The following is a 20,349-nucleotide window of genomic DNA, read 5'->3' as shown; positions in this document are numbered from 1 at the left end:
GTGTTTGCAGCTGGGTCAAACAGACCTTTGAGGAGGCTGACAAGAACGGGGATGGCCTGCTGAATATCGAGGAGATCCACCAGCTGATGCATAAACTGAACGTTAACCTGCCCCGCAGGAAGGTCCGGCAGATGTTTCAGGTGCGTGGCCTCTACCCCATAGCGGTGCTGTGCTGAGATAGTGCCGGTTATGGTCTATTTCTGGCCCAGAGATAGATCTGGATCTGCAGATCCAGAAGAGGATCTGTAAGTTGGGACTTAAACTCTGTCCTTTCCAACACCTCACAGACCTTTTCAAACTCTCACATCTTGGAGACAAAGATGCGTCAGAACATTGTTTTAACAATGTCAACCACGCAGAAGACTATTAATATTACTTTTTCAGATGCATTGTTGTTTTCATCTCTGAACTGGATTGTTCTCTGTTGGCATTGCTGGACAATGAAGTTACTATGTTTCTATTGAAATATTTTCTCATTTCCTTTATGGAAAATTGTTTAATAGAAACTAGCTTTATGAAGTAATTAGTTTTGGCTTGTTTTTTTTTTTTAACAACTTCCTCTTACTGAGCCAGAATCAATTTTTCACTTCTGTTGTCTGAAAGCAGTTGCCATATTCCACCAGCCTTAGTGTTTACTGGTGGAAAGATAAGCCAAGGACATAATGAAGACCAAAATAAAATCTTAACTCTTTAAAAACAGTACCAGGCAAAAGCTGGTTTACTGCAAAACATGAGGAAGTTGAAGAATCTTCTGTCATCAAAAGTTCTTTATCTGGCATAAAATTTGCATTTGAAGTATATTTGTGGATTATAAATTACTCCCCAAAAACTTTGAAAGTGTGGAAACTGGTTCAGTTGTGTTGCAGAGGTGCATTTGGGTTGTACTTGTTCCCACAAGTTAGAAATGTCACTTGAGATGTAGTAGATATAAAATTATTTAAAATCTCATTGGACACCAGATAGCTGGGTATTATTGACAGAAGGAGTGCTGAAGGTTTACTTACTGTTCAGGGCTCGGTCCTAAAGGCCTTACCCCACGAGCACTGCTTGTGCCTGCGGTCCTAGGGACCTCCAGGACGTAGAGCAGAGTAACTCTGGGACAAATCCTCGCCCTACGTCTGGCTGCTCTGCGCTGTTCTGGCACCTGATCTGCTCAGGTCGTACATTTGAGGGACTTGGCGTTACAGTCTTGGACATGGCACAAACAGCCCCAGCCTGGCGGGCACCGGTGGCTCCGCAGGGGTGACCAGGCTTACGAAACAGCCAGGTCCTGCATCTGGAGCGCGGGGCTGCTGCTTCGGTGCGTGTGCACCAGGAGTCGCGGGCTAAAGATCAGTTCCTCCGGTAAGAGTGGTTTATGTGAAGGGAAAGTCAAACTGGATCTTTGGAAACCAAAGTGGCCAGATATGTGTTCATCGCATCGGCTGTTGGACAAGCTCCTCTTCTATACAGGCGAGACTGGTCACCAACTGGAAGAGCTTTCTTGAGCAGGATGCGGATACCCTCCGCCTGGAGAAGAGCCTGTGTTTGCTGTAGCAGGGTGAAGACAAGCCAGGGGGTTCAAAGCCAGTGTGAAAGGACTCTGCACAGACGGTGTTCTGACCAGAGCAGAAGGAAGCACCGTTTTTAACAGAACGTGATGAGGGGTTTTATAACTACAGAGAAAAAAATGTTACATACAGCTGTGAACGAAGGACATTAGTCGTGGGAACAACAGCACGTTTCTAAACAGTTTTCACTTTGTTTCCATTATCTGCCCACATCCTCAAACTTAGCGAGAGCTGTAGCATCCTTGAAGTTCATTTTTTTTGTGGAGACCTACATAATGCTTGACAACAGTTCTCCAGAAGATATTCTTTGTTTTGAAAATCCAAAGCAATCCTCTTAGGCAGATGTTCACAGTAAAAAGCTTGTATTAACATGCGTTAAGTACTTTTTTCTTCTCTTCCTACCTCTGAGGATAAAAATCTGCCATCAAGGCTGGGGCTGTTTGGTGTATACTTGGGTGTGGAGTCTTAGTGCTGCTGCAGACTCGTCCCCCCACTGAGTGCTGACAGGGGCTGAGAGTCGTGCCATTTGAATTAATGGAAATGCAAGACTGATGTCATCCTGAGTCTTTTAAAATGTCAGACTCTCCTGTTAGAGGAAGCCATGAGTTCAAATTATTACGTTCCTTGCTATGTTTTAATCCAGGATAACTGCAGGGCATACAGGAGAGTAACAGAGGTCAGAATAAAGCCCAGGGTGAGCCTCTTTACAGGGAAACAAATTTAAAACTAAAGACAGAATTGAGATTTTCATAGAGAACCTGTGTCTCTAGTTTTCACAAAAATAGCCAATAGATCATATAATAATGTTGCAGTTATTTTAGCACACTAGGGTTTGGGTCTGAACGGAGTCTTGCAGATTAGAACTAATGAAATTTCTGTGTACGTAAGTCCTGTTGTGCTTTGTTCCCCAAACTCACCTGTGTTCAGCAGCTTACCTGAGTGTCTTTGCCTCTTAGGAAGCAGACACAGACGAGAACCAAGGAACCCTCAACTTTGAAGAGTTTTCAGTGTTTTACAAGATGATGTCCTTGCGTCGAGATCTCTACTTACTGCTCTTAAGCTACAGTGACAAGAAGGATCACCTCACTGTGGAAGAACTCGCTCAGTTTCTAAAGGTGGAACAGAAGGTATGGGAATACAATGCATCCATATATAGGTACATATAAATATGTTCAAATAGAGGGAAAGGATTGGATGGAATGTTTGTACTTCCAGAAGGTGCCTTTCAGGAGTGAAGGTTTTGGCAGATAATACTCTAAACTAGGATGATAGGTGATATATTTTAAAGCTAGAAACACATGACAAAATAAGAAGAGGGGACTATTTCTGATTATCTACAAGTGGTGTGCCTGTGCACGGCTTAATGCAGCAACACGTCAAGATGAATCGTGGTGCTTGCATATCCTTTCCTGTAAGCAAAATTAATCCTACAATATTGTTACATATCCCTGGAGTTCCCAAGTATCAGTAGTAGTAGTAATTATAAGGGCTGCTGCTTTAATTATTAAGACAGCAGTTTAAATATTGGCAAATAAACACCTAAATATGACCTGAATATTGATTTAAGTTTTAAGATTACACTGCTGTGACAGAATGCAGAGATGGGTATCGCACCAACCTGGCCGAGAAGGAGGTGTCCAGGATTCCATCCTTTTTTCCCCTTCTGTCTTCTTTCCCAGCTTTTCTTGAGGAAAGTCAGTTTTCCGGGTGTTCCTCGCAGATGTGTGGGACTTGCGCAAAGAAAATTTTGTATCTGAAGGTTGAATTTCTGTCTCAAGCTCCTCAGAGAGAATCAGTTGTGAGAGGTGGGGCTCAGGGAACCACAGGAACGGACACACTGATAAGAAATTAAAAACAAACAAACAAAACCATAAGTAACTTAAGAGGCAAAGCTGAGTCAAGATCAGAGATTTTCCTCTGATGTGCATATGAACAAAACTTTTTGAACAAAAACCTCTGTAGCCATTCCTAAATATGTTGCTTCAGTGGAGATTTTCATGCTCATCTTGAAAGAGACCAAATTACTACCAAGCTGGTCTGTGGAACCCCTGGAGAGATCTTGTACACTGGACAGTGAGGAGCACGGAAGGAACCTTGTCATCCCTAGGACTCGTTTGCTTCTGGCAGCTGGTCCTGGGCTCTTTGCTCGCCCTGTGCAGCCTTGCAGAGTATTGTTCCGAAGCAGCCTCACGCAAATGAACACTAACGTCCCAACCTGCTCGAGCTTCCTGGGGCAGCTGCTGTGTCTTGCCTCAATCACTGGGTAACCTCCTGTGCCGTTCTGGGATCCCGCCTGCGATGGCAGCTTTTCCTGAGCTAGCCCTAGCAAAAGATAGCAGCAGCCTGTGCTGTTTTGCTGAGTTTCCATCATTGTGGCAATTCCCTGGTGTGTACATCTCCCTAGCACAAACACATCCCTGATCTCACCGCGGTAGCCCCAACACACACATTCTTGCAAGCAGTCTGGCCCTGGCAATTCTGCTATTTACAGCTTGAAAGCACAAAATGTTTTTGTCTTTTTTTCCCTTTATGCTGATGCCTGAAGTCTTCTGAGCTCGCAGCCTTTCCTTGTTTCCCTTCTAATGCCTGCCTTGTCTCTGGTGCCGTTCAGTGGAGCACCCTCGACAGCAGCCGCGGCGCGGCTGACACTGAGAGAGCCCCAGGGAGGGAGGGCACGGGCATGGAGATGCTAAAGTGCCCAGGAAGAGCTGAAGAGCCGTGGTACGAGAGGGCACTCGGGGACCTGGAGCAGGAAGAAAACCACAGGAAAGAGGCAGAAGAGCTGTCTTTGTGGGTGCACAAGGACATTATGAAACTACTGATGCGGCGGAAAAACAAGTTGACTGTCAAGCCTGGCGTACTGCACCCTCTTCTGCCTACACACAACTCAAAATGTTGAATGCAGACAGGACTATCAGTTATAAATGCTCTGCCCAACATTATTGTTTGGGTTTGGAATAAAAGCGTCATCTCCTGTAGGTGAACCTCTCGGCAGCGTAGTTTAGAAGCACATTGCACTTCCTTTGCCTCTTCTCTCTGGTGTTCACGCTGCCCAGCATTAAGTGTTAGAGCAGCCTTACCCTGGGATGTTTTCGAGACACAGGTGTGACAACAATGTCCTCAGGTATGCCAAGACTGCCTCCAAAAGCTGGTCGTGGTTCAAATCATAATGCAGCTCTCCAGTGCCTTCAACCAAACAGCATTTCGTTTTTGCTCTTGTCTGGCTGCTTGGAAATGTGCGGACAGTCTGTCCAACTCCATCTGCTACTCTTTTGGCAAGACTGTTAAATATTCTGCAGCCTGAGGATAGAACAAAAGGGGTTTGGGTTTATTGGTAACTTGCTAAGCTGGCTTCTCTTTTTACTTCACCCCAGAGCTTGCGAGTCAGATTATTTCCACTTAGGTGCAGTTAAACTGGGCTCACTGCTGTTGGGATTGCAATTATATGGCTTCAGGTGTCAGAAGAACAGAAATTAGGCTGCTTTCCTGGAATGACTGTGGTCCTGCAGCTCGCCTGGCACAAGTGGCTGTGAGGGAGGCCCATCCCTGGGTGTCCGGTCACATCTGGTGTCCGGTCACATCTGTACACCTGAGGGTTGTCCCTGCACGAGCGCCCTCTGCTCATAAACCAGCAGCAGTGTCTGGAGTGTCTGGACTGGTCCTTCCAGCAACTGCATCCGTATTGCATCTGGTGTTTTTATTTCAGTCATAGCAGAGACCTCTTTGACACTTGGGCTGGTAGTTTTATGCAGTTGCGAGGCTGATTTGGTGTTAGAAACCTGAAAAGTTTAGTTTTGTTTTTTTGAGGGCAAGGTTTCCCATGTGCCTGCTTGTCACCTGCTGCCTTGCCATGGATCAGTTACTTTGCAATTCAGTTTTCGTCTGTTCTGAGGAAGAACCCCTGAGATCTCGCCCCAGCAGCGTCCTCCATGCGCTCCAGGATGGTGCTGCGGTATCGTGTGACATGCCCTGTCGTCCTCCTGAGTGACAGCAACCAGATGAAATGCTGATGCTGCGCTGCCGTATCGGTACCACACCAGTATCTTCTAAGACAGCTGCTGCCCTACATGGCCCAAATGAAACTGCGGGCAAAAAATAATGCCTCTGCTCACTTTAATTGGACTGGAGAGGAAGTGATTTTGTAACAATTACACAGTCAGAATGTGCACACATAATTATATAAGCTTTTCCTTAATTATTCACTATGGGCTAGTGCATTTTGAGTTAAACCTCCTAGAAGAGAGTAAGTGCAGTCTTATGATTTGTCTGCACTAATTATACAGAGTTGCAGGAATAACTAGTGATGCGGTGAATAGTGAAAATGTGACCAGAAGTGGGGATTAAGTACACTTTGAGAAAATGAATGTTTTGAAACAACTGTACCTGCTTCCTTGGGAGAAGTTACAAAAGGATATAATGAGACGGTATATGCCGGGGCACATTGGTGATGCTGGGCTATGATCTGAGACAGTGTGTACTGAACGGTATCGGGAACCAGTATCCCAAAAGGAGTAGGAAAATTTAGGAATGTCAGCCTTAATTCATGGACTTCGAAAAGAGGAGAGACTGTGGAATTTGTTAATATCGGAGAAGGAAGACAATACCAGGTCAGCGTGCCTGGTCGCCCCTTGCTGCTTTCCACAAAAACCTGTGTGCTTTCCGCTGGAAAGCGAGCTCGTGCCTTCCTCCCTCGCTCAGCCTTCCACAAAAGGACAAGCAATACACTGATTTGTGTGATGACTCAGTATGTCGTGACATTCTACATTGACATCTGAAATTGGAAGAATGTCTTTGCTTTGATTGTTTATATTTGGATTTTTCTTATAGAATGATCAACGGTGAATAACTAAAGCCTAAACAATCAGAGCGCTGTTGACACAAGTGGGTTGGCATCATGTCTAGGAACACCTGACATTAGCATTGTGCTTTTCTAACTTCTCCTGCCTTTTTCTAACTTCTGTAATACTTTACTTTCTTTTCTATTATTTGTTTTCCAATGAGAACGGGCAATGAGAATGATTCTCATTCTTGGCATATGGGCCTGCAGAGAAGAGGGTTCTCCTGATACCCGGCTCTGTGCTGCAGCTGCAGGTGGCATCAGATTTTTGGCAATAGATTTGTCTGAGCTGCTTCCAAGGAGACTGGTGAAATCAAAAGTGGTTTCCTCCCTCTATCTCCTACTGAAGATTAGGGCTAACATTGCCTGTTTTGTAGGACCTTATTTTAGAAAAACTAATTGCTAGTTCATTTACCTAAAAACCAAGGTCTTACCAGTTATTCAAAGGCTGCATCAAAGTTAAAGCTTTGCAGCAGGAATATAGAAAGTAATCCCGTATCTAAGAGATTCTGGAAGCTCTGCTATCGCACATCTCTAGTAATCCAAGTATCTAAATATTCAGCCATCAACCATGATCATTACTATTGATATTATTTCTAGTGAAATACTTTAAAGCTAAGGAAAACCAATTTATATTACTAGCCAAAGTCATCATTTCTCCTAAGCTACAGTTAAAAAGCACAAATCAGTGGACTTTTCCCTGGGAGATGCAGCTTTGGATTAGATGAGACATTTTTGTTCCTAGAGCACACAAGCGGCAGCAAGGAGCCGTGGGGGACAATGACCAAGTGAATTGTGGCCAGCTCGTGCCGAGGAGGGCCGGCCATGAGCAGTGTGTGCAACCAACAGCAGCAGCTACCTGACCTAGGACCATCGGGTATTGTCTCTGCTGGATTGTTCTCGTTTCTGTTATCCCGTGTAGTTCCTGCAGGTGTCCGTTGGCTTAGCTCGAAGATCTAAACAAAGTGTTTGGAGAAGGAAAGGGCTCAGCCATGCAGAAGAGCAGAGGGAAGGGTCAAGGGGAGAAAGGCTGGGAAATGTCTCCAAGTTTTTCAGCTTGTCACCACAGGAGCTGAGCTGCTCACTTGCCTTCTGTCACTGTACTTCTAACACTGACTTGTTTAATTTTTCCCCTCCTCTGGTAATTTTTCATATCAAGGCCATAGTGTTCTGGGTGTTATGAGACATGGTCAGTCACAGCACCCACATTTCTAAGGAGGAGTTCCACGCTTGGCAGGATCAGGCCCTTGGAGAAGACCAGGTCAAGAGTCTCAACCTACTTTTAGATTTCCTTAGAGGCGGATGCTGATGCTGGGAATACTGAGCTATGGGAAGTAATGGAAAGCACAAATACATCAAAGGCTACAGACACGGCAGCATAAATAGAATCGGTTTCGCCATCTGAAGGAGCAATCCATTAGGAAGAGAGCAGTTTGCAGAGGGACTGTTTTCAGATTTAAACGATAACTCTTGTGTAATGTGCAGGCTGACCTCCCTCCCTCCTGCGTTTCCCTGCAGCAGTGGTGTCAGCGGTGACACCGCGAGAGGGACCTGCTCGCTCCTGTGCTCTGTGCCCCGGTGCCGGCTGCTGGAGCCGACTGACAGAGGGTGCAGAGTGCAAACCGAAACGCAGCCACGGTTCGGATAAGCTGCCAGGGGTTTTGGTGTCGCCACTAAATGACATACACCCAGTCTGAGTTCTTCTCCCTTTGCTTCTCTACAACTTACGGGAGCAGTGCGGTGAGGAAATGATGGAAGCTACTTTTTACCTTTAATTCTAGAGGAAATAAGGGCGTGTGGTGATACTCTGGCCCCACTAGTCAGTTAGGACGTAACTGTGGGCTCGTTGAAGCTGAGGACAGAACTTTGATTTGTTTCAGAAGAACTGCTGTTTTTCATTTCAGAATCTAATTACTTATCTCATAGGCTGTATATTACAGTGAACTCTCAGGGAAGTAATGAAATCACAGAACTGGAAAATGCATGAAAATGAAATCAAACTCTGCCAAAGCTTTTTGCATGTTTAAGTAGATTATATTGAAGAATATAACTTCACACTTCTCATTTCAGCACTATTGCCTAGTGCAACCATTATTAAATATGATTAGCAGTTAATTTTCATCTTTAAACTAAAATGACCCAGCTTTCAAGTGATTGCTGCCTCTCACTCCTGTTTTTCTTCTTGAAGGTAAGAGCCATGTGGCTTGTGCAGCACTGACAAAAATGACATCAAAACCGTGCAGTCCTTGTTACAGCAGTGTCACTGATTGAGTTCAGTCAAATATGAACAGGACTATGTTTGATCATAAGGTTTTTCAGCTGGACCCAGAAGCCTAAAGTAGATTTTGACACGTGGGTGACGTGGTAGAAAAATCACGTGCACCAACACTGTTGTTTTTGTGCAGATGAACAATGTGACACCAGAATATTGTCTTGACATCATACAGAAGTTTGAAGTATCAGAAGAAAACAAGAAGCAAAATGTTCTTGGGATTGAAGGTAAAGTTTTCTATTTTGGAATTATTTTTTTTCTTATAGTGGAATAGAAAAACCTCAGCAGTGTTTTGGAGCAGCTTGTAATATTTGACTGTGATTGAAGGTTACACAGAAGATCAGCAGCCAGTAGCTTGGTGCATTTTGTGAGACATGGGAGAGAGTAGAGACGAGAGTAGGTGGAGTGAATTAGCAGCTGGTGTTATCCAGCAATATATCAGCCGTCATACGCTAATGTGAATGCCTTAGGCCTGCATGGATTTATTGCTAACTGTGTATTTGTAAAACACAACTGTAAAACGTCCTATAGCATGTATTTTATATTATAGTCTGTTCTAACTGAAGTAATAAAAGCAAAGTTTTCATTCTGCTCCATCTCTGTAGACACAGAATTGCTCCTGTGCAGTCCTTTGATTTATGCTTATGAGACATAAAATATGGATAGTTGCGTTTTCTTTGGGTTTTAATACCTTCTTTGCTTTCTTTGCTAAAGCATTTGTCGATGGTATATTTATCCAGCATCCAGCTTAGTATCAAACCAAGATTTGAACTGGATCAAACCAGATGAGATGCTGCGGTGTGTTAATAGCATTCCTGAAGCAGCATCGTTTACATGGTGATTTTGAGGGGGGGAAGGAGAAATCTTCTTTCTCTGCATGGTGCTTCAGCCCTGGGTACCTCCCAGATCTTCAACGAGCTGCTGGTGCAGCCCTGGGCCCTGCACTTGGACTCAAATAAGGAAAGCAAAGTGGACGAGCCATCACATCTAAAAAAAGACTTCTGGAAGCATTTCTGTTCCTTTTAATCTTACTGCTGTTTCTTTTGTGTTTGAGTTCCTTTCAGGGCTGGTATTATTTGCCCTGTCCTTTGGAAATATTTTATCTTTCTTATTCTCTAAAGAGATGTTTTTAAAACTATCTGTTCAATGCTGATCTCATTTATAGCGACATAAATCAGGTACAGCCTCTCACATAAACTTGCAGCACAGCGAAAACTGTAAGCTCGGGCTGCCGCAGCAGCGCGGAGCCCGGGCAGATCCGCACAATTCCAAACCTGGACTCCTGCAGCGCCATGTCCTCCATCTCTCTGCTGCCCGGTGTTTGAGGGATTTCCTCTGCCTCCTCTTGTTTACAAGATGTCTCGCTTGTGACGGAGCAGAACGGGGCAGCTCTGAGCGGTTCCCACCAGGAGGCTCCGCGGAGGGGTCGTGGTGCGCATTGGAGGGGTCGTGGTGCGCATTGGAGGGGTCGTGGTGCGCATTGGAGGGGTCGTGGTGCGCATCCCCAGTGCTTTGCCTCTCGCTGCAGGCCGGGCTGAGGTTCCCTCCTGCCCAGCTGTGTTCCCCGAGCAGGTCACTCGCCCTCCCAGGCACAATTCAGCACCCCAGGAAACGCGGACTGATGCCGCTGAGCGTTTCACGCAATTTCTCTGTTACACCAATGCTTTAAAAGAATCAAGAGGGATAAGGGGATACTGGTTTAAGAAGACAGCAGGTTTTCTAACAGTACAGCTGCGTGCTGTCTGTTCGCAGCAACACCTAGATGAGGAGACAACTTTTATCTCATGGAATGATTGCGAGGAAGGATATTTTCTTGCACTGATTCTAACAAAAAAACAATAACACCTTCTGTTCTGCTTATTAGCGGCGCGGTTTTGTCTGCACTGCAGAAGGCAGTTTGAGCACGCTTGTCTTGGTCTGTGCCCTGGGACGGGCACAGGGAGTTCTCCAGGGTTTCAAATAATTTTTGCATGTGCATTTTGGTCATTTGCCCCTTTTGAGGGTCTGAATGAAACACGGATCTGAAGGCAGGTTGGGCAGTGGCTGTGTTGATCTGTGGGCTTTTTCAGTCTTCTCATATACCTGCTGTTTGTTGCTTTTATGCTTCTTTTAGAATCCTACTTTCTTTTTTTTGCTATTGGTTGTTAATAATTAATTTCTGAGAAGGCTTAGCTCAATATCATGTTATTCAAATGCTTGAGATTTTTTCTTTTTGGAAGTGATACGTGTATCTCTCTAGATTACATTCTTTTCTAGCTCAAAGCTGTTTGAAAATTGTCTGAGGACAGGGGTTGCACCTTGGGAATGTGACGTTCTCAAAGGCGTCAGAGCTCGCATCGTCTCCAGAGCGCGATAGCCGTGTGTGCCAGCAGTGGACGCGGGCCGTGTAGCCGCTGCGGTTTGCAGCCAAGCCACACACAGCACTTGGTGCGCTGGAAACAGGGTGTGGGAGGACGAGCCCCTGCTATGTCCCTGCTGCACCTGGAACACAAGTTAGCACTGAGAAACATAAACAGAGGAAGATGTTAGAGTGCAAATGATTTGCATGGTAAAATATACTGCATCTAAAGCAAAAACGTTTCTGTTTTTTCCAAGGTTTCACCAACTTCATGCGCAGTCCTGCGTGTGATATATTTAATCCGCTGCACTGCGAAGTGCACCAGGACATGGACCAGCCCCTTTGTAACTACTTCATTGCTTCGTCTCACAACACGTACCTGACGGGAGACCAGCTGCTGTCCCAGTCCCGAGCGGAGATGTACGCGCGGGTGCTGCAGGATGGTTGCCGATGTATTGAAGGTATATTTTTTGTCTGACTTGCTGTTTGTGAGAAGTATGATGGATATTTCTTTTGAACGCAAAGCCAGTGGCAAACTCAAAGCGCTAATTAACTTCAGTAGTAAACTCCTGTTTTCTAGCATCCTAAACGGGAATTTTTCTGTTGGGAGTGACCATTCAGCCAAACTTCCCAGGCACCCCTGTTTTCTCCCGCCTGCTGCTCCGTTGTTACGCTTTTCTCAGCCAGTGCAAGTTTTCCATTTTCCATTCCGTGTTTACATGAACCATTTTTTGCCACACAAGCCCCATTGAGGCAAAGGACAGAGACGCGTTTGGGGCCCTGCAGCTCTGCTCTGCGGTTCCTCAGGCTGGAGGTTCCTGCTTCCCAGGAGCGATTCCTAAGAGAGAGCTAAGACCTTTTTCTCTCACAAGCTGAATGGGAAAGCAGGTGGTTGCATAGGCAGCTCCTCCAGATGCAAAGGGAAGATGAAAAGTGCCCATAGGAGGAGGAGAGGTGAGCAAATAGTGCCTTCCGTCAGCACGGCTCCGGATCGAGTTCTGGCGCCGCCTCGCAGCTGAGGAGCTTGGCTTGGCTCTGCCACAGCACGGAGCTGGGATGGTGTTTCATCAGCTGGATGCTGGTGGAAAGAAACCAGATGCTGTTTGTCCGATAGCCTGGAGATAGCGTTGGATTTTGTTTAAGTTCTGTGTGATTTAAATAATAACAGAACGTTAGTATTTTTCTTTTCAAGATTCTGGGTGTAATAAAGTCTTTAGACAAATTTAAACTCAAATTTTGACGACTAGTATTACAAAACTTATCTCTAGAAGAACAATCTGTTAATCTGAATTTAAAAATTAATTAGAGAACATGAACTTGAGAAAACTGGGCGTTCTACCACTACTTTTCCCTCTGTAGGAAAGTTCACTAAAGCGCACAGTCGCGTGTTATTTTGCTTGACCTCAAAACTATTGCATATGCCATCCAGCTTAGGTGACAGCTCTTTAGCTTCTTTTTGTGAAGCTTTTAACTTCCTGTGGAGGCAACAGTAGCGACAAGTTTGGTTTAAATCCAGGTTAGAGTAATTAATTCAGAAAAGTATTACTGTCCTAGTCCATTCAGCATGGGATGGATTTGATGCTACTCCTACTTTAGTCAGTTATAAAACTACAAGTTTAATTGGGAGTGGAAAAAGACTAAGTTGTTTTTAAATGGTTTGTTTCCAGAAGTAGAAGCCACTTTTCCAAGAGATAGCTATAAACGTTATTTGACCTATTAGACCTTTGTAATTTTATACATGAGGGGAAAAAACTCAGTTTAGTATAAGGGGAAAAAACAGTTTTGGGTTGCGGGTTTCTCATTTGCTATACAAAAAGACTGAGTTGTTAGTCTGAACTCAATTGGTAGGTCATGACTGAATGAAGCTGGTTGACTCCTGCATGGCTGGGCAGTGGGTGTGAGTTCTGCTGGCAAGCAAGAGCAGCAGGAACCGCTGAGGTCATGGGCGTCTCTTAATGCGTTGCCTTTGTGTCTTACCAGTGGATTGCTGGGACGGGCCGGATGGAGAGCCGGTGGTGCACCATGGCTATACTCTGACTTCTAAAATACTCTTCCGTGATGTGGCAGAAACCATCAATAAATACGCCTTCATCAAAAATGAGTAAGTGTAGAGTCACTTTGAAGCTACACCTCTCTGTTCTGAGCAGCCATGTCAAAATCAACAGTTGGCATCAGGAGGTACCTATGTTCCTTTAAACACATGGAGAAATTATAAAGTTGACTCTATTCCTCTGTTTATTGCCTGAGTCATATTTGTTGTTCAACTGCATGAGCTCTTTTCATCAATCAAATTAGAAATTTCAGCCTAAGTTAGAAAGGCCTTTCATGCGTTGTAAATGCAGTAATATTTTGAACAGACCGAGACTGTTGAATATCTACAGATTATTTTGGTCCTTTGTTTGAACAGAACTTCCCACTCATGTCCACAGGGAAATTCTCCTTTAAAATCAATACCGTCATATTCTCTGCCTGAAGAAAATGCTTTATTTCAGCAGGAAAATTGCAAAGCTGTCTCAAGTGCAATATGAGGAAATAAAAACTGACTTTTGGTGTAATGTTCAAATTCTATTTTGTTTGCCATGCAACTATATAAGGGTTTATTATGAAGATCATGGAATTTAACCATATATATACAAGTCTCCAATCATGAATGGGTATATAGAGTTTTGAGTAGTTTAGAGAGAATAAAGGGAAAATGCTTGTTTCTCTTTATTTATTAAAAAAAAAAAGGTGACCAAGCAATGGGCATGTGGAAAACAACCCCCCCAAAATCCTGAGTCCAAGAGTTGGTTGTTGTTGGTTAGAAATAGGAGGTGGTAAATTCAGAACTGAAAGTCATGGTTCTTCATTCGGGGTGTAGTTGGGCTCTGGGGTCCTTGCCGTAGGATTCTGGGGCTGCCAAGAATTTGGAAAACAACTGGGCACATCTCTGGGAGAAATAGACCGTTATATACAGAAACAATGCCTTTAGCTCAAGAAACTTGAGCTGTGAATTTGTGGAGCCTGGGAGAGTCTTCTGGAAAGTATTGCCAAATATTCTCCTTCTCCAGAGTCTGGTGAGCTTCAGGGATTTGGGTTGGATCACTGTAGCTGCACTTAGTAAGAAAAAGGCAAAGTGTTGACGCAGCTGTCGCTCTCTGCAAGGTGAGCACAGAGGAGTCAGCAGTTCCTGCAAATGTGATTTCAGCACGCGTTTCTCCAGGAGCAGCTTATGAAGACTTTGCATGGGCCTTGCAAAGGAATTGTGCAATTTCTGCTCAGCCACATGGAGCAACAAGGCTTTGCGCTGCTGCTGAGCTTTATTGCGCGTTTCTGTGTGCCTCGTGCTCGGTGACCATCGGTTCCAAACGTTGTCACCCCGTGTGCTGGTGGGTTGGGCTGCAGGGAGAGGGCAGAGTCGCCTCGGGACTGAGGTTCTGCCCGAGCGGGGATGCGGAGTTCACGTGCAGAGCCCTTTCCTCCCAGAGCAGGGTTGTTTCCACATTACTGACAATGCAAAAGCAAACTGCGTCAATCAGTTTATTGGTAAGCTGTGCAGGTTTTCTCTCTTAAAACACAGTTATGACAATGTCTGGGGGTTTTGTTTCTAGGTTTCCGGTGATACTGTCTATTGAAAACCATTGCAGTATTCAACAGCAGAAGAAGATCGCTCAGTACTTGAAGGAGATATTTGGTGACAAACTCGACTTGTCCTCTGTAATCACTGGAGATTGCAGACAGCTTCCGAGCCCTCAAAACCTGAAAGGGAAAATCCTAGTGAAGGTAACTGGCTACTGGCGGTGTGTTAAAAAAGCAGCGAAAGTCAGCATGTGATCTTTATTGTAGATTCTCTTTGGAGATTCAGCTGAGCAGTACCACGTGGAATAGTACAGATGCACGGTGTTAAAATTCTGAGCTTTTTCTTTTGAGAACAGAAAAATGCATCGTTATGCAGGAACTGTGACACAGTTGCCTGAACCTGATACCTTATCTCTTTTTAATTTGTCTAATTTGTTATTAGTGGATATTGTTCTGTATGGTTCGTATGCTTATAGTATCTAAACATTATCCTACAGTCCCTCCTTAGACAAGTAATATAAAAGTGTTCGAATATTTCTTGCATTTTTGTGCATTTCCCCTCACCCTGTGATGAGCAGCAGTTCATGCAATGGAGGTTTTGTGGCTCCGGAGCTGTGCTGGTGCGGGAGCTGCCCGAGGAGCCCCCGGGGCTCTGTGCTCAGTGCTGTGTGCAGGGCTGCTGCAGCCGCTCCGTATAAACACGTTTGCTTTAAAAGGAATTTCAAAGACCAATCTGGATATAATAAGAAAGAAAAGCAAGGCAGACATTTGAGAGGATGATTAATCATGTTGTGGCTTATTGGGTTGTCTAATTTACTTTGACACATGGGGCAATTAATTCGCTGTGAGCTCTTTACACATTGTTTCCCCCCCTCTGTCCTCTGTATCAAGCTGGCTACAAGGACTCACAATTTTAGTTTGTTGCGAACATATTTCAATTTATAGTACAGAGCTGACTCTGAATTAGAAAACCTTTGGGTGCTTGGCTGTGATTTTGAATTTCACTGAATAACTTTTCTTGTGTACCTGCTGCTCAATGAACTAAGCAGCTGGTAGTGGTGGTGGTTTAGTGTCTCATGTTAATCATGCGACAAAACCCGGCAAACCTGCCTTGAAATACTGTGTCAACGCACAAAAGGCTGGAGAACTGTTTTACACATCACAGTATCTTTTCACAAAGCCCCGTCTCCCATTTCCTGTTCAATGTAAGCAGCACTGTTAGAAAAGTTTAAATCATTTTTAGGAACCAGTGTCTTGTTGAGAAGTAAGCCAGTTTCTCATCTTTTTGCTGTTATTTCACTCTGTTTTATACATTTGAAACACAGTATTGATGCATTAGCCAAACTATTTCAAGTAACGACATAATTTTCACTTTGCTAGTGTACATAAAGAGTAATTCTAATAATACTCATGCATTTAAGCCACCATAAAGGTGCCAGTGTGAAGTGAATTTGGCCCAGTAATTAGCAGGACAGCATTATTAATTTCAAAACGCAGTCTACAAATCAATCCTCTTAATTTCTGGAGAAATCTGGGTGCAATTCTTATTTACCTGTGTCACTGATGAAACAGTTAGACTGCAAATACTTCTGCAGCCAGTGAGGAACACACAGAGGTAATGACACAAAAGTTTAAGAGGTGATTTATTAAGTAGCAAAGGGTAAAGCAAGAGGCAGTGCCAGAAGAGACAGCTTGGGAGGTGCAAGGCTGGTCCCAGCAAAGCCCAGCTAGAGCTGGGGACCATCCTCCTCCTCCTGCGGCAGCAGATGGGAGCGGACACCTGCAGAGCATCTCTGTGGTTCTCCGTTGGGCTTTGCTGGGTCAACGGGAGAATTCAAGATAAGAATTCAAGATGAAAGTTCTGAGAAGGATAATTGACCTGTCTTTTTTAACAGAAGTAGCCAATAAGCTCTGTTTGATGCTCGCCACTCTAATCAGATGTTGGAAACTAGACATGGAATTAAAGTAGTTCCTTTCTAATGTAGGTATATGACGTTCACAGTACTGGATTAGCAACTAATTTTGGATTGCTGCCTGCAGCCTTGCATGAGCATGCAATATTAAACCAGGCTTTGCTGCTTCCTTCACCTTGATGGCTGCGTGCAGGGAGTTCTTCTGCGCCTGTATTTTCCGCTCTAATGAAGAGCCATAACCAGATCTCAGCTTCTGATTTCCGGAGTTTTAAGTATACAGCAGTCTGCTCGCTTAGGGGAAAGCCTGAAATACCTGGGAGTCAACAAAAACCAAGTCTTTTGGATACTTGCTGCTTGTCTCAGAGCTGGTATGCTTTTTTTGAAAGATCTTGCAAAGATCTTTTTCACATTAAAACATTTATTGTGAATGTTTTTCTCCTCGCTGTAGGGTAAGAAGTTGCCACACAGTCTTGGAGCAGATGCTGAGGAAGGAGAAGTTTCAGATGAGGATAGCGCTGATGAGATTGAAGATGACTGCAAATTAAAGCCCTGCTATGTATGTGCATATACACGGTTCCCAGAACTGTTGCATCTCTACCTTTCTTACGTACATACCCCATAATCCTACTTACAGTTGTTGGCAGATGAGGGCGTTTAACTTTGGTCTCTAAGTCTGGTCTTTAACATACAGAACTTCCACATTTAGATATGGAATGACACTGTTTGGAAATGAACACTTTGTCATTTATATCACATAAGTGACAAGTTTAAGTACTTCAGGTACACTGGACTGGAAACATTGATGCCAGCACAATAAGCGTGCCAGGCTTTTCTCAGCTACAAATGTCTATTACTCAAAGCAATGGCATGATGGAATTGCTACACGATTTATAGATGAAAATTATGAAAGCACACATACAAATGACAAAAACTTGAGGTGTAAAACATTATTTTCAGTCCTCGTTTGTTATTTTATGACACCGAAGATCACTTTCTAGTCCCTTTATTCTTTAAGTCTTTGTTTATTTTTCTGCTGTTAATTTTATTAATGCTTTTTTTTACTAACAACAGCAGCTGATGTGCAATGCTAATCCACATCATGCAGCAGGTGCTTGTTTGGAGTCAGGAGGCAGCCTTGCTTCCCCACTTACAACTTCTGAACAAAATAGATACTATCTAGGGAGACGCAGAAAGAATAGATCAAATTCCAATTAATATTTAACAAGCATAATATTTATCTGCACTTTTGGATGTAGCCCAGTCAGTTTACCTTGCTGCCACATAGAAACACCTGTCTGTAGTTCTCATTAATTGGTTTTGGTTTACATATTGAGCTTTTAATTTGTCTGTATCATTTCTGCCTGCTATTGGCAGTTGAAGGTTTTTCAGAATAGCTCGGGCTTTGCTTTACAGGTAACACAGGTCCCCGTCTACTCTGGTGCAGAGAATTGTGTGTTTGTGCTGGTTCTTCTACCACGATGCTGCTGAAGTTGTAGTGTCAGCGGCATCTTTTTGCAGATCGAAGTACACCACGCAGAAAAGCTGACTTCATTTCCACTCCCTCTTAGATAAACCCCCTTTATGCTACTGGACAGAATCATGATTAATTAATTTCTTCATTATTTAGAGGTTAGATTGCACTTGGATTTCCTTCAGCTCCTGTGTTGCACAAGACAGTCTCGTACAGAACAGCCTTGCAGTGAACACTTGAAGCACAGGATAAAATCAGCTTGCTCAGTGACTCAGAATGTTATATTCCTGTTAGTATTTACTACAGAACTGGAAATATTTGGCATTAACTAATTTATGAGGAAGCTTGAAGACTCCCAATCCCATAAGTCTTTAGGCATATGGTGTATTTAAGTACAGATACAAACTTCCACAGGTGTAAGTTCAGGGGGAAAAGATGTATTGAGTGAACATAGCTCTAATTATGGGTATAGTAAGGTGAGATAAGATTGCTCAGCCACTTCTGAACCAGCAAAATGCCTGATTCGTTGTTACGTGCTGGTCTGTGGAGTGGTCTGTGCAGCCCACATGTACTTCACTAACATGGCTTCAGCACTCCTGATGAGACGATGCTTTCTTTAATAGAAAGGCCCAGGACAAAATTTGGCAATTCCTATAGCCAATGCAAAACACAGTATGTGTCTTGCCGTATGGAGCAGGAATGTAGCGATGCTGGGGCTGGCTGATATTTTGCAGGACGTATGTGAGTGCATTAGCTGGGAATTCACACTGTCTGCCAGAAGAGAAGGTCGGACCTGGGGCTGCTTTGGAACAAAGAGCTCCCAGCAGGGGCAGCTGCTGGGGCAGCCACGTGCTGGACGGTGCTCGGGGGGGCAGCATAATGGTGTGTCCTGATGGCCAAAGACGAAAGGAAATGGACGTGGCAGTAAAAGCCGCTGTCAGAAGAGGCAAAATCAGGCAGGATTATGCAAGAACCTTTTCTCGCACAGAGAAAGGAAATGTCAGGAGTGCTGCATGGCCTGAACCGTTTGTCCTCAGACTGTCCCAGCAGTGATGGATGTAATAAACTACTTTATTTCTTAATGTCTTTCAGAGTAATGGTGCAACTGAGCACCAGGTGGAATCTTTTATAAGAACAAAACTAGAATCTCTGATAAAAGAATCCCAAATCAGGGACAAGGAAGATCCTGACAGCTTCACTGTGAGAGCGCTGCTGAAGGCAACTCATGAGGGTTTGAACGTTAACCTAAAACAGGTACGTGGGTTTTCCCCTTCGCATGCTCTGTTGAGCGTTCAGCAGTGCCATGTGTGTTGCACTTTTTTCAGATGAGAAAGCTGATAATTTAGGAACAACTTTTAAGAGTTTGTTAGTACCAATAGTTGTAAGCAAGTACCAATGCTGCAAGCATGGCATCAAGCCATTTGGTTTGTGTCTAGGTTTTGGGGGTAAGATCCTTTTTCTGTTGCCTTAGTCCTATCAAGACTGGCCGTGACAACTGAGAGCATTGTCTGCCTGTAGTGCTGGTGGCTGTTTTGTGCAGCAATAAAACACGGGATTTTACTGCCCTGACTAAGGTTCTGCTTTTTTGTGCCTAGACTATTTTATATCAAGAATGGTACGTTTGTTTTCCTTTTTAATATCAAACTATTTTTGTAAAACAGTCAAATATATTGTAATTTAGAGTACATCAGTAGGCGGTACCTTGAATCCATGGGTACCACACTTTCACCTCAGCCAGATGCGAACCTCAGTTTTGTTAAATTACAGACTGAATTGTTCTGGGTTAGAGTCCCCACTCTGTAACCGCTGTAGCCTTAAAGGTCAAATACATGTAGCTCTACTTTCCACACATCTTCCCACTCTGGGGGGTTTATTTAGTTCTTACCAATCTCATCCTCCAAAGCTGGACCTATAGGAGTTTTGCCTGAATCCAGGCTTGACTACAGAAAACATAACTGTCTTGTGCTGCTGCTGGAGACATGTGGTCGCAGTGGTGTTGTGGTGGGAAGAGGCTGTAAAATGCGAAGGATGGAGCTATGTGACCCAACAGAGGGGCTGTTTCCAGCCATGCAGGGAGAACAGGCCGCTTGCTGATCCCTTGGGCCTTCCTGAGCTCCGGAAAGTGGGATTGCACCGAGCAAACTGCCCGTGTTGGTAAATGTGATCAGATAGGAGCCATTTCAATATTAGTTTGTGTTAGAATAATTACATTTGCTGTGTTCTCTGATATCTGGAAAATGATTGGCCCCTAGATAGGATTTGAGTGGGTAGGAGTTCTGTTCAAAGAATGCAAATTTCCGTAAGATGCTGGTGTTGGATATAATGCCCAGGATTACCCATTACTTGTCATGGATGTGACCAGAATACTGAAAATACTTCAGTAATGCAAGCGCATTATTCAAACATCTGT

The 20,349-nt window shown here is 44.0% G+C and overlaps 1 protein-coding gene across 4 annotated transcripts in view; it reads left to right on the top strand.

Moving 5' to 3' along the window:
- The window catches only part of PLCH1 (phospholipase C eta 1), a 71,933-nt gene that overhangs the window by 33,292 nt on the left and 18,292 nt on the right, over positions 1–20,349 (top strand). For 3 of the 4 annotated variants that reach the window (XM_082055730.1, XM_082055731.1, XM_082055729.1), the window contains exons 5-12: positions 11–140; positions 2,507–2,677; positions 8,793–8,886; positions 11,255–11,458; positions 12,978–13,098; positions 14,588–14,759; positions 16,917–17,024; positions 19,032–19,193. In XM_082055730.1, coding sequence (XP_081911856.1) covers positions 11–140; positions 2,507–2,677; positions 8,793–8,886; positions 11,255–11,458; positions 12,978–13,098; positions 14,588–14,759; positions 16,917–17,024; positions 19,032–19,193 — 1,162 coding nt within the window. The remainder of the gene's footprint in view (positions 1–10; positions 141–2,506; positions 2,678–8,792; positions 8,887–11,254; positions 11,459–12,977; positions 13,099–14,587; positions 14,760–16,916; positions 17,025–19,031; positions 19,194–20,349) is intronic. The other variant, XM_082055732.1, reaches the window with a different exon arrangement.

Source organism: Streptopelia decaocto, assembly GCF_964273445.1.
Source record: "Streptopelia decaocto genome assembly, chromosome: 6".
Lineage (NCBI taxonomy): Eukaryota > Metazoa > Chordata > Aves > Columbiformes > Columbidae > Streptopelia > Streptopelia decaocto.
The sequence above is the reverse complement of the archived record's forward strand: the minus strand, read 5'-3'. Positions and strand labels throughout refer to the sequence as shown.